At 46.4% G+C, this 14600-nt stretch overlaps 1 protein-coding gene across 2 annotated transcripts in view; it reads left to right on the top strand.

Moving 5' to 3' along the window:
* Itpr2 (inositol 1,4,5-trisphosphate receptor type 2) overlaps positions 1–14600 on the top strand; it is a 408993-nt gene that overhangs the window by 141478 nt on the left and 252915 nt on the right. For both annotated transcript variants that reach the window (XM_005364599.3, XM_026787888.1), the window contains 4 exons: positions 2910–3103; positions 6551–6680; positions 10925–10982; positions 14264–14429. In XM_005364599.3, coding sequence (XP_005364656.1) covers positions 2910–3103; positions 6551–6680; positions 10925–10982; positions 14264–14429 — 548 coding nt within the window. The remainder of the gene's footprint in view (positions 1–2909; positions 3104–6550; positions 6681–10924; positions 10983–14263; positions 14430–14600) is intronic.

Raw genomic sequence — 14600 nt, 5'->3', positions numbered from 1 at the left:
CGTGCCTGTGATCTGTGCAGTGGACATGGGACACACTGCGTGCCTGTGATCTGTGCAGTGCTGGGCTGATGTCTTTAAGCTGTAGAAGCTCAGAGCATCAGCATTCCTCTTCACAGGCAGAAAACACAGCATCTTTAATTGGAGACCTCTGAGTTGGCCATACATGGAAATACCAGGAGAATTCTGCGCTCCTCCTGCCACAGGCATGTGAGGATGTGGGAGGCTGGGACCGCAGTCTCCTATCTTCCTGACTACATGTGTTACACATTAGGATGTTTGGACCTCTGGATTTTAATTTGTTGGTGACAGGATCTATATTTTGGGAGGAAAAGAATTGTCTAGGCTAACATTCTTTACCATAATCATTTGATTAGATGGTTGTTTTCCATGCCCATCTAAGTAAGATGCAGACACTGTGGGTGTCGCGGATTTCTGTGTGAGCCAGGGGTTAACAAAAGAGCCTGCTCCTCATTATTGGGAAAAGATGTCCCTTGGAGGTGAGCCCTTGAACATGATCAACAACAGTAGGGCAAAGACACTAGCTGGCCCCAGTGACGTAAAACCATCACTGCCTGTGACCATCAGCACATCTGCAATGCCTTGCCAAGATGTGGGCCGCACAGTGATCTGGGACCCACGATCGGGTTGTTTGAGAGTCCTGGACAGTGGAGCCTCTGCCTCAGGATAGAAAGCAGAGAGCTCTCACATCTTTGAGCAGCATCCACCTTTGGCCAGCCTTGGAAATTCCTTTTATAGAATTATTTCACCACCTCCCTTTTTTGTCATCTAAGTGGCCATATGACAAAAATTCTCAGGACTTCAAAGTGAAAACCCAAGTTTACATCTGCCTGGAGTTCACCCATCGGAGAAATGGTCAGTGTTCCGTGAACTCGAAACCATGTTACTGGAGGGGTTCTCTCATTATCTCAGCCGGCTGGGCATTTGACAGAGGTGATGAATTCAAAGACAGGGTTTCTCTGTGTAGCCCTGGCTGCCCTGGAACTCACCCTGTAGACCAAGCTGCCCTCAAACTCATAGAGATCCGCTTCCCTCTGCCTTCCAAGTGCTGGGATTAAAGATGTGTGCCATCACCACTGGGCTAGCGGCCGCCACCTTTTCACGGTGTATTTGTGTATAGTTACCATTGCTCCTTGCTGTCTGGCCCACACACATTTCTTTTTAGTTGTCTTTTAAAAAATTTGTTATTTGCTTCTCAATCCCGTGAGCATCCCCACAGTTTACATTCTTTTTATCACTCTGAGTTCTGTTTCCCTGCACTTAATTTTTATCCCCCTTCCTCTTGGCTTATACCCTCTGCATTTCTGGAACAGTCTTTGCCAGATGCCGAAGCCTTTACTTCAGGCAGAACTTCATGAACATCCAAGAAGCCAAGACCACTGTTTGCAAAGAAAAATTGACATGTGTTCTTTTGAGTCCAGTTGCTTGTGGTGGGAGCTGAGGTGTAGGAAACTAGATGGGACCTAAGTGGTGAGATTGCCAGGGTGCTCCCTTGAATGACGAGGAGGTGTGGGTGCAAATTGTGGAGAAAATCGATGAAAAGTCAAACTCAGAGGGAATGGCAGGTGGCTGTTCCCCAGCGGACATGTTTGAGCTTCTCAGCTGTTTCTGTAGTGGCCTCAGATAAGATCATTCTTCCGGTTCTGAGTGATGGATCTTAGCTAGAGGATAAGGGAACACAAGCTTATTGGAGAATTTGATTGCACTCCAAGCTCTTTTTTTGTGTGTGTGTGTGTTATGAAAGCCCCAAAGCCCTTGGTCTGAGAAGGGAGGGATAGAGCATCTGACAGTTTGCACACTCTTGGTACCCAGCCAGGACCTTTCTGCCACCCTGCAGTGTTGGTAACTACTAAAACCATGAGTTCTGCAGAAGATACTTCATTCCCTGGACAGCCAGACTCCAATCCCTCTCTCTGAGGATGTGGTTCAAGGGTGTTTATCGGACCAAACAGAAAAAAATAAAGGTGGTTTGAGATGTAGGGAAACCACAAACGGAAGTGACAGCATTGGTGGCCACACATGTGTAAACCTGCGTCTGACCCTCCATGGGAGGCCTGTCTAGAAACTCTCCTTGGCTGGGTCTGCTGCGCTGATGTCAGAGGTTCCACAGCTGACTTCCAGAGCACACGTGAGGAGGTTGGTGTTAGCGTTGAACCAATTAAGTCTATCTCCAAGTCTCTCTTACAAAACAAAACAACCAGCTAAAGCCCTTGAAACAACCCTGGTGGGCGACCCTCACCAAGGTATTTACAGAGTATGGGGGTACTGTGCAGCGTGGGGTCTTGTTTCTCTGTCACTGACTTAAGTCACTTCTAAAAGCAATAGGAGAGCCAGTGACAGTCAGAGAATCCACAGGGTGAACTTAGGGTTTCTCTGAGCTTCTGAAGAAGGTTTGTGCTCTTTGGGTTTTTTTAATCCTCTTTTCTTTTGAAGCAGGCTCTTGTTATGTTGCCCAGGCTGGCCTAGCCATCCCCCTGGTCCAGCCTCTCATGGAGAGTGATAGGCGCCGTTCTCTCTCCCCTGCTCCCTCTAGATTTTAAACTTTAGGGTTGGAACATTTTGTAAGAAAGAGAAATGAAAACCTTATTAATTTGCTAATAGGGATTTGGTCACAGTCTTTGTTTGCCCACTATTAACTTGCTGCATCTTAGAGAGAAAGCCATCCCTTTTCCTGGTTTGTCAAACGATTCTGTAACACGGAAACCCCTACCTCTCTTCACACGGCTACACCCTAGCTTTGATAATAATGGAGGAAAACAGAAATCTCGGCATGAGTTACATGCCGGGCTGTGAAGAATGCAGCCAGGTCCTCATGATAAAAGTAATAAGCTGTGTTGATGCTGCGGCCACCGTGTTTTGCACGTGTTGACTGGGTCCTCTTCTTGTGCTAGGCAACAATGTCATGAGGACCATCCACGGTGTGGGAGAGATGATGACCCAGATGGTGCTCAGCAGGGGCTCCATCTTCCCGGTGAGCGTGCCCGACGCACAGCCCAGTGTCCACCTCAGCAAGCAGGCGAGCCCCGGTGAGCAGGAGGATGTGACGGTGATGGACACCAAGCTGAAGGTCATCGAGATTTTACAGGTGTGTCCTGTGGCTTGACACTGTGTGTGGTGTCTGCGTGTGTCTTTCTGTGTGTATGCGTCTATGTTGCATGTGTGTATGTGTGCCTATGTTGTATGTATGTCTCTGTGTGTATGTCTATATTGTGTGTTTGTGTGTAGTACAGGCTCACATGGAACTTGTGGCCATCCTCCTGCCTTAGCTTTCTGGTTGCTGAGTATGTCTATATTGTGTGTGTGTGTGTCTGTAGTACAGGCTCACATGGAACTTGTGGCCATCCTCCTGCCTTAGCTTTCTGGTTGCTGAGTATGTCTATATTGTGTGTGTGTGTGTCTGTAGTACAGGCTCACATGGAACTTGTGGCCATCCTCCTGCCTTAGCTTTCTGGTTGCTGAGATTCCAGATGTTAGGCACTATATCTGGTTTCACTGTGTAGTTGGTGTCATGTGGTTCAGAAATGCTATTGGTCTTATTTTATCCTGAAAAGCTACTGCCCCCATCTCATTATCATTTTGAAGTGAAGAACAGCGCTGACAATAAATTTCGCGCTGATGCTTCTTTGCACACTCACCTTGCTCTTTGTCCATGGAATGCACTAGTGATATCTAGCAGTTGTGGAGCTCGCTGAGAGTGATAAAATCACTTTCCTGTGTGGTGTTTATTATCAGCTAGTATTGACCTTGATTGGATATTTTCTTCATTTGAGAAATATTTTTAAAGCAGGCATGTTTATGATGAAATGAAAAAAATGCAATCATTTTTTGTTCTTCAATTGCTTGAAACATATTTGTGAATCCCACGCGTTTAAATTTCCTGTACATTTGGTACACTCCTGTAATTCTAGCACTCAGGAGGCCGAGGCAGGAGGATTTCTGTGAGTTCAAGGCCAGACTGGGCAACAAAGAAAGACCCTGCTTCACTGGCCCCCCTAATCGTTATTAACAAACTTGTTAATTTTTGATATTATTACTTTGCACAATTACCCCTCTTTGTGTTTCTAAGAGGCTGGGGATCCCCCCCTCACCCCCGAGTTAGCCAAGTCTAACTTCATCAATTCAATGGGCTCAGTTATCCACGTGCCAGACCCCCGCTGTGATTCCTAGCATCTTCATCTGGGGCCAGTCTGGGAAGCAGGCGTCAGGTACCGTTGTTATAGCATTTATTCCAGACGCAGAGGATGGCGCTTGTAGCTTAAGAATGTGGACAGAGCTTCCCAAATCTTTCGTCATCTTCTTATGTAGACAGAGAGCTACCAGAAGTGGGCCAGCAGTCCTGGAAGGCTCGGTGCAGTTTTCATTCCAAGTAATTAGATTTATAATCATAAAACATTTCCCAGTTCCTCCAGAGTTCCCAAAGGCCGAGTCCTAAGAAATGTTGGCAGGCTTCCCTACCCTGCGCTCATGGCCTTGAAAATTCATGCAGTGTTCTTAGCCTGAAGCTGAGAAAGGGACCGGAGGGGCCCCCAGGTCACCCCCACAGATGCATGTGACCCGTTGTCAGCTCTGGTTTCAGCGATGGTGCCGCTCACAGAGACATTGGGAGGTGTGTGGCTGCTCAGGACCTGACGAGTTTTCCCTGAACCCCTTTTTCTGTCTGACCGCTCACCCATGATCTTCCCGTTCCTGCTAACACCTTCTCAGAACATCCTTTCAACAAATCTTTGGTGGCTGCACTCCCTGGTGGCTGCCGGCTCTCTGTCTCCCCTCTTGACCTCATTAAGAACATGGTTTTATTCCCACCTTCTGACTTTACTCACTCTCTCTGACTTTACAATTTTTTTAATTTATTTTTATTTTATTTTTTTGTTTTTTTCGAGACAGGGTTTCTCTGTGGCTTTTTGGAACCTGTCCTGGAACTAGCTCTGTAGACCAGGCTGGTCTGGAACTCACAGAGATCCACCTGCCTCTGCCTCCCGAGTGCTGGGATTAAAGGCGTGCGCTACCATCGCCCGGCTTATTTTTATTTTTTTAAGGCAAGGTTCATTCTAAAGTCCTGACTGGCTCAGAGCTCTCTATGTAACTTAGGCTGCTCTTGAACTCATGGGAATCCCCCCTGCCTCAGCTTCCCAAGTGCTGAGGATGCCGGGACTATAGGTGTGAGCCACCACACCCAGCCTTTTCTCGGCTTTGCTGCCATCAGCTTCTTTATCTCACACCGTATCCGCATCTTCATAGCTAGACACGTCAGAGGAGAAAGGGGGTGACGCGAGATTCTGTGAGCTCCAGCGGAGCTGAGTGCCCGTGGAGCCATAACAGTGCCATATGCACGTTCAGTGTCCCGAGACCTTGCTCTCTGGGCAGAGAAGAGAATCGAGGAACAGTGGACTCTGAAGAAGCATGAGGAGCAGCAGGACATTGTGTGTGACACAGTGATCGTGGAACAGAGGAGTCTGAGCACTGAGAGAGGGGACAGAGCCTGGGGAAGGGAGGGCTGTGGAAACAGACAGAAAAAATGAGGGCTCCTGAGGATGCAGAAGCCAGCTTTTCTGTAAAGCCTGAGCAACCATAGTATTTGCTGTTCACCAAGGAGGCCCTTAGAGACCACAGGACACTGGTAATAGCTGTGCTCAGAAGGTCGGGCTTATCACAGACCAGTTCCCAGGTGCACCCCTCCTGTGGCCTTCTCTGATCCCATGGCTCAGCCCTGCTCCTCAGCGGAGCTGGACAACTCCACTGCAGTGGAAGCCCCAGCCTGTCCATGCACAAAAGCAACTCCAGGATTTTCCTCTCGGTGCAGGAAACTGCAGCGTGTCTGGGATCATATCAGCATCACCTCTTCAGACCCACAAGTCGTCCCTACCTGGAATATCCAGAGAACAATTGTGAGACGCCAGATGTCCTTGTTTCTGAAACTCAGTGTAGACAGGGTGTGGTGGCACACACCTGCGATCCAAACTCTTGGGAGGAGGAACAGGAGTTCAAGGATATCCTCTGCTACATAGGGAGTTTGAGGCCAACCTGGGCTATAGGACACGCTGTCTCAAAACCAACTAACCAACCAATCAAACAAACAAACAAATGAAAATAATCACAAATTGATTAATTAATTGCTGTGGGCTTTCATTAATTCTGATCCATGAAAACTTATCCCTTTCTTTCATCTTAAGGCTGACAAGACAGGTAAACAAGCAAGAGTTTATAGTTCACTAGTAAGGCCTCTGATTGGTTCGTCTGGAAGACTGATAGCAGTGTGGTTGGTGTGTGTCATGGTTTGTATTAAACATCCATTATGTGTGTATGAGGGCACATGAACCACATGTTCACTGTGGAGGTCAGAGGGCAACTTCGCTCCTTCCTTCCATCTTTACATGAGTTCTGGGGGTGGAACCTGGGTTCCTGGGCTTTCTTGGCAAGGGCTTTACCCACTGAGCCATTTCCCTAGCCCATGACTTGTGTGTTAGTGCTGTGCTGACGGCTGTGCCATCTTGGCCGAATGGCATGACTAAGTGTGCTGTGTTGCTTCGTCCAGTTCATCCTGAGCGTCAGACTGGACTACCGGATCTCATACATGCTCTCCATATACAAGAAGGAGTTTGGGGAGGACAATGACAATGGTGACGCCTCTGCCAACAACTCCCCGGACACTCTGCTGCCGTCAGGTATCTCGGGGACAGTGCTTATCATTTGCACTCTGTATTTCTTTTAGATGGATCTTAAATAATACATTGTATTCCTTGGAAATTTTGTGTATTTATACAAGTCATTTTGATTGTACCCCTCCAGCACTGTTTCCCTCCAGCCCCTTCCCTACACCTTGCCTCTCTCTCCAGTTCATTTCCTTGTTTTTATTGTTATTGACAACCCCTTGGGATGTCCTTCTGCATATGTGTTGCTTTTATTGGCTAATAAATAAAGATGTTTCGGTCAGTGGCTTCGCAGAGTAAAGCCAAGGAGAAAATCTGAACAGAGATATAGAGAGAGTAGATGGAGACAGAGAGATGCCATGTAGCTGCCAAAGGAGAAAGATGCCACCGGAACCTTTCTGGTAAGCCACAGCCTCGTGGCAATATACAGATGAATAGAAATGAGTTAATTTAAGATATAAGAGTTAGTTAATAAGAAGCCTGAACTAATAGGCCAAAGCAGCTTCTTTATTAACCAATGGTAATAGAAGATATTCACAGCACACAGAGTAGACTCCCACATCAGGGCTGCCCATATGATGTAGGCTTGTGGCTATTGGCTAGGGCATGGTCAGCCTACCAGTAACCATGTCTTCTAAGAACCATGACTCCCTTCCTGAGCAGCCTTCAGTTGTCAGTATCCATGCTAGAGTTTGTCTGGCCTGGTCTTGTGGAGGTAACCTCAGCTGTTGTGAGTTGATGTGTGCACCAGCCACGCCATCTCTAACGTCAGCACCGCACTGTACTCCTCTTCCTGTACGGGCTTTTACGTCCTTTCTGCCCCATCTTCTACAAAGTTTCCACACCTTGGATGGTGGGAGGTTAGAGATGGCATGTCCCTAGCTGAGCACTCAGTGTTATTTACACTCTGTGTTTTGACCAGTTCTCTGCATTACCTATTACCTGCACAAAAAGAAACTTCTCTGACCAGAGTGGAGAGCAGCACAGATCTACGTATATAAACAGAAGTGTTTGGGAAACTTTGTGGCAGCACAGGCATTTAGTAAAACAACAGCAGATTCCACCAAAGGGCCTGTGATCTCCCCAGTCAGGGGCTTTTCAGTGGCATTAAATCCCCCCTGTTATGCCAGCCTCATATCCAATCACCAAGTGACTGGTTGCTCCTATAACCACCATGCCACTATTGCGTCAGTGAGCACATCTTGCCAGCATGTCAGTATTGAAATATGCAGCGTCCAGCACTAGCTGAGACTTGAAGTATTTTCTCCCCCAGTGGCTTGCCTTCCACCTTTTGGCTCTCTGTAAGCTATCCAGAAGGAAAGCTCCCTGCTCTGTTGAGGTTGGTTTCTCTGTCTTGAATCCAAAGAGAATGATCTTCCCGTTCCTGCTAACACCTTCTCAGAACATCCCTTCAACAAATCTTTGGTGGCTGCACTCCCCGGCGGCTGCCGGCTCTCTTGTCTCCCCTCTTGACCTCATTAAGAACATGGTTTTATTCCCACCTTCTGATTTTACTCACTCTCTCTGCCTTTACAATTTTTTAAATTTATTTTTATTTTATTTTATTTTTTTGTTTTTTTTCGAGACAGGGTTTCTCTGTGGCTTTTTGGAACCTGTCCTGGAACTAGCTCTGTAGACCAGGCTGGTCTCGAACTCACAGAGATCCGCCTGCCTCTGCCTCCCGAGTGCTGGGATTAAAGGCGTGCGCTACCATCGCCCGGCTTATTTTTATTTTTTTAAGGCAAGGTTCATTCTAAAGTCCTGACTGGCTCAGAGCTCTCTATGTAACTTAGGCTGCTCTTGAACTCATGGGAATCCCCCCTGCCTCAGCTTCCCAAGTGCTGAGGATGCTGGGACTATAGGTGTGAGCCACCACACCCAGCCTTTTCTCGGCTTTGCTGCCATCAGCTTCTTTATCTCACACCGTATCTGCATCTTCATAGCTAGACACGTCAGAGGAGAAAGGGGGTGAAGGGAGATTCTGTGATTCTAAATTCAGGCAGGTTGACAGTGAGGGCTACCGCAGTCCTCCAAGCCCCGAACCTTGAGACTGCTTCAGCTGCAGTCTGAACCTTCTGCACAGTGTGTTCTTCTGGTGGAAATCTGAGAACAGTGTCCACGCCTGGATCAAAGGGCAGCATGAAGGGCTTGCAGCTGAGAAGGGCAGTGTTTGCGGGGAAGCCACGCTTAGCCAGAGAACAAGAGGAGAGCTCCCCGAGGGCTCGCCTCTGTGCTACCGGAGCTTTGTGTCTTGCTTTGGAATCCTGTCTTAAAAATTAGAGTGTTTCTGAGACTTGGAACATAACCTGAAAGGGCATAAAAATGGCTGTAAAATTTCGAGGCCATAGACAGGACTTTGTGAAGACTAAGAATTATTAACTCACCTTTTTACGGGTTGGGCCAGGTCGGTCCTGGTTGACTATAAACTACATCTTAGGATGCAGACAGTCAGTTAGCAAAGCTCTTCTGAGGCCAGCAGTTGTGTAGATAGGAAACCTCTGGACAGTGTTAGGAGCCGCTTCCTCCTGTAGCCATCAATCAGTGGGACAAGAACAATTCACAGTAATGAGGATGGGACAAGACCAGCTGCCCCACCCCCACCTCTGACCTGCAGGCAACCTTCCCTGCAGACAGCAGCCACATCTGCCCAGGCGAGGAGCCGCTCCTGGCACCCCTGCAACATTGCAGCTTCTCAGAAGTGCTGTACCCCAAAGGGCTGTTTCCAGGAACTATCAGGCAGAACCTGAAAGTCATGCTGGCGGCTGCATTGACAGAAACATAACAGTTATTGACTCCCAGAAGCCAGACTTCTGGAACCATGAGCTCTGAGTACCCAAGCAAAGGTTAAAGGCTGCAGAAAATGCTCTCTCTGCTGGAGTCAATCTCCCCCCCCCCTCTCTCTCTCTCTCTCTGTGTGTGTCTCTCTGTCTCTCTCTCTGTCTCTCTGTCTCTCTCTCTCACCTTCCTGGAGAGAATAGGATTTTCCCCTCTGTTTCATATCTTTCTTTTCATGCTTTAGAGATGAAGTATGTTATCTATTTATCATTTGAACTTGATGTCTTAGTAAAAGTATCTTCAAAATGGTGGTGGCAGGACATGGTAGGATTCATGGTTGGGTCACATGAGAAATGGCTCCATTCTGCAAGAAAAAGGGAAGGAATCTCAAATGTAGAGAGGTCACATTGATGGGGACCACGGTGACGTGGCTCTTTACATGGATTCTAATTATTTTTTAAAAAAGTGTTTTCCCCTTGGGTCTGGAGAGATGGCTCAGCCATTAAGAGCACTGGCTGATCCTGAAGCAATCTGGTGAGATTCCCAACACCCGCATGGTGGCTCGCGACAGTTAGTAACTCTAGTCCCAGGGCATCTGACACTCTCTCTGGCCTCTGTGGATACTGCACACAGGTGGTGCACAGACGTGAAATAAAAATAAAGGAGGAAAAACTGCTCTTCTATGCCATCACTATTGCAACGTGTGTGTGTTTTTATGTAGGGATACATATATGTATTTGACATATCAAGTGCACATGTGCACACACTTGTAAGTAAGAACACCTTTGTAAAGATGCCTGCTGATGTTTTAGCACATTTGATGGCAGCCATATAAGCATAGTACAAGTAATATAAGTGCAGCTTATATTAAAGCGTTAAAGAGAGAGATGGCATGTTTGTGTCTAAATACACACATACGCGTGCAGAAACTTCCGCATGTCAGGGTGTTCCAGTTTGTTCCAGTTTTGTTTCTGCTGCTGTGATAAAACACTCCAGTAAAGAGCAATTTAGGGGAGAAATGGGTTTGTTTCGGTCTGTATTTCCAGGTTATGGTCCCTCGTGGCAGGGAAGCCACAGAACATGCCCTTGGGAGAATCGCGTTCACACCCAGGATGAGAGAGAAGTCAGTGCACACATGCTCACTTGCTTGTGCTCATCTTGACTTCTGTATAATTCAGGACCTAGGGAATGATGCCGCCCATAGTGGGCTGGATCTTCCCACATCGTTGAACATTAGTAATCAAGACACCCCTCCCCCCACAACATGCCCCCATGTTAACCCAATATGTCTTCCTGGGTGATTCTGCACTGGGTCAAGTTGACAAAAGACCATCAAATTGATGAGGTGGAACTGTATTGAAATTTTCTGAACTATTAACATTCAGTGTCACAAAAAGTATTAAAATAAAAATATCTTCAAGTAAGTGGATATGAACATGAATTAAAACCAAATGAAGACCTTCCTTCCCTGTGTGTCTCCACAGCGATCGTTCCTGACATCGACGAGATTGCAGCTCAGGCAGAAACGATGTTTGCTGGAAGGTACTGTAATGAGTCTTTATCTTACATGTGAATATGTATTACTTAGAATTTGATCTATAGTTTTATCATTCATCTTTTTGCATGTTTAGATACTCCAATTGATGCTAGCATAATTCCTGCCAGGAATGAGGTTTGGAATTTACTTTAGAGGAAAGAGCATGACCCTTAAGTCACCTTAAAAAAGTGGGAGGCCCAGCAATGGTGGGCGCACACCTTTAATCCCAGCACTCAAGAGGCAGAGGCAGAGGCAGGTGGATCTCTGTGAGTTAAAGGCCAGCCTGGTCTACAGAGTGAATTCCAGGACAGCCAGAGATACACAGAGAAACGCTGTCTCAAAATAAAAAAAGGGAGAAAGGAGATCCACATATTTAACTTTCTCAGAATTCTTAGCTTTTCTTTCCTTAGATGATGGCAGCAGCATACAGATACCTGTTAGCCTCTGGGGCAGAAACATTGTGGTATCTTGTAACACACTGCATCTCAGAGTCTTAGCTGGGGCAAGAAAGTAGCGTCTTTTGATGCTGTCCTTAACTTACGCATGAGAAATCAGATATTGCACGGAAGTTTAAAGTGTCCCTGGTGGAAGAAAGTGAGGTGCCCATGGCATGACCACTCTCCTTTGCTGCCACATCCCAGACACGTATTATTGTCAAATTTATTTTTCAGAAATGAAATGATAGCAATCAGAATGAGAAAGTAAATCTCAGCTAGAATTACTGAGATTCATTTTTATTACAGGCCTCAGGTAATTAGAGGAGATAAAAATATCCACACTGAACTCCCTCCTGCCACTTTTTTCTTTGAAAGGGCGAGACAAATTAAGGGTTAAGTATAGACAGTACCCACATGTTTGTTTCCTGACTGCCCAGACTCGAATAATCACACAGAAACTGTTTGGCTGATGGCTCAGGCATATCCCTACCTTGCTCTTACATCTTAAATTAACCCACTTCTATTAGTCTATGTATCACCATGTGGCCATGGTGCTACCTCATTTTCTACATGTCTTGTTTCCTTGGCGGCTGGCTGGTGTCTGCTCGACTTGCCTACTCTCTCTCTATATATATATATCCCTGTTCAAATTTCTCACCTGGCTTTATTCTGACAAGTCATAGGCCGATGCAGCTTTATTCATCAGCCAATAATAGCAACATATATACAGAAGGACATCCCACTTCAATTAATAGAGATGTAAGATCCATAATTTCTTTTTCTAAAGATCCATAATTTCATGCTAGTGTGGGAAACATAGTAAGAATCTGTCTAGGGTAGGAGGGACCAAGAGAAAGGAGGTAGGGAGGAAGGAGGGAAGGGAGGACAGAGCCCCCAGAAGATTTTTCATTTAGTGAACATTTAGTATAGCTTTATTTTTCTATTATTATGATTTCCTGTTGAAATATTTTATTATTCTGGGGAAGAAAGATCAAGCCAGTCTATGATTTTATCTTAAAACTCAGACATGAGCTGCACTTTGGCCAACGACAGCTCCAGGTGATAGATCGATGACGATAGAATCATGTTCTAGAACCATGTCCTATAAAATGGCAGGGACTGGAAAGTTCCAGGGGATGAGTGACCTCACAGCCATCCAGTCATCAGACTGCAGTGTGTTAGAGAGGTGTCTGGGAAGGGACTTGTGGGAAGCACCACACAGCCAACCGTGCCAGTGTGTGGCACACACAGTCACAGGTAGAATGTAGAATGTAATGCTTGAGAGTGATTGTTACTCACTTACGTGTTAAATATGCTTTTAACCATTCTTTTGGTGTGTGTATGTGTGTGCATGAGTGCATTGTGTGAGTGTGAAAGTGTGTATGAGTGTGAGAGAGTGTGTGTGTGTAAGTGCGTGTGTGAGTGTGTAAGTGTGTATGAGTGCACGTGTGTGAGTGTGTACCTGTGTGCATGTGTGAGTGTGAAAGTGTGTGAGTGTGAGAGTGTGTAAGTGTGTGTGTGAGTTTGTAAGTGTGTATGAGTGCACGTGTGTGAGTGTGTAACCTGTGTGCATGTGTGAGCATGTGTGAGAGAGTGTGAGTGTGTGAGTGTATAAGTGCGTGTGTGAGTGTGTAAGTGTGTATGAGTGCATGTGTGTGAGTGTGTGTGCGTGTGTGCATGTGTGAGCATGTGTGAGAGAGTGTGTGGGCATGTATGTGTAACTGTATGTATGTGTGTAAGTATGTGTATATGAGTGTGTGTGTGTGTATGTGAGAAAATGTGTGCATGCATGTGTGAGTGTGTGATCAGCAGCAGCTCATGTCCCTTGTCTCCCAATTGCATCCCTTCTCTTGGGCGTCATTTAACCTTACACCGCTTTGTTCGTTGTGATCCGGGGATCAATACGTTATGATCTGACTGCCATCTATGTATCTGCCATCTATTTATATATCTATATATTCTTATCATTTAAAAGTCATCCGTGTATCTGCCTATCATCTACGTATAGTTATGTATCGTGTCTGTTAAACGCCTGTCTATAGTGTATGCATCTATGGCTCTCTCATGTACCATATACTATCTGTGTTCTATGTGCCAGTCATCTGTATCTGCGTCTATCTGTGTCTGTGTCCTAGGTATCTGTCACCGCTCATCTGCCTCTCGTCATGTCTGTCTTCTCCCTACCTATTAATAACCTAGGTGTGTGATAGGTATGTAGGTTTGCAGAATGCTCTCTAGAAAGCTTACCCAACCACAGAATCATCTAAGGGTTGCTTCCCAGGGTACAGCCCATCAGCAAGAGCACATGCCCTAGAGAGACCTTTCACCCCAGTGGACTCTGTTCCCAGGCCCGCTGTGCCACCAAACACACAGAGCCCCAGTGTTGAGGGCTGTGTGTCTGTGACTGTCCCTCCCCACTTGCCATGCAGTGATCACTTGGGTTCTGGGCTGTTGGTCAACATCATCAATAAATACTTTCTCAGAATGGGGAGGAGGCGAGTGGAGGGCAAGGAGGACAAAGGAGAGTGGGAAATTTGAACTAGCAACGAGCTGTGTGTGGAAAGGTCATAATGAAACCCATTATTTTACATGCTAAGTAACAATTAATGAAGAGTGATTTAGGGATCCCTCAAGGCTTGTTTTTCAAGTGTGTTGGTGATTAACACTTGAGATTGGCTGAGGAGCCATCTTTGTCATTGCTCCCACATCAGTTATATAAGATCAGGAAGTAACAATGTCCTCCTCTTCATTTCTTATTTTGGGAAAACAGGGATTTAAGTTTAAAAAACAGATATAATTTAAATAACACACACACACACATAATGTGATGTTTTCTTTTGGTCTTATAGAAAGGAGAAGACCCCAGTTCAGCTTGATGATGAAGGAGGCAGGACGTTCTTGCGGGTCCTCATCCATCTGATCATGCACGACTACCCTCCGCTGCTGTCGGGAGCCCTGCAGCTGCTCTTTAAGCACTTCAGCCAGAGAGCGGAAGTGTTGCAGGCCTTTAAACAGGTGAGCTGGGGGCGGGTCCAGTCCCCTGTGGTGGAATCCACCCTGTCCTGCGATGGGATCCACCCTGTCCTGCGAAGGGATCCACCCTGTCCTGTGATGGGATCCCCCCTGTCCTGTGATGGGATCCACCCTGTCCTGTGATGGGATCCATCCTGACCCCTGTGATGGGAT

The sequence above is a fragment of the Microtus ochrogaster genome, assembly GCF_000317375.1.
Source record: "Microtus ochrogaster isolate Prairie Vole_2 chromosome 14 unlocalized genomic scaffold, MicOch1.0 chr14_random_2, whole genome shotgun sequence".
In the NCBI taxonomy this organism is placed as follows: Eukaryota; Metazoa; Chordata; class Mammalia; order Rodentia; family Cricetidae; genus Microtus; species Microtus ochrogaster.
The sequence above is the reverse complement of the archived record's forward strand: the minus strand, read 5'-3'. Positions and strand labels throughout refer to the sequence as shown.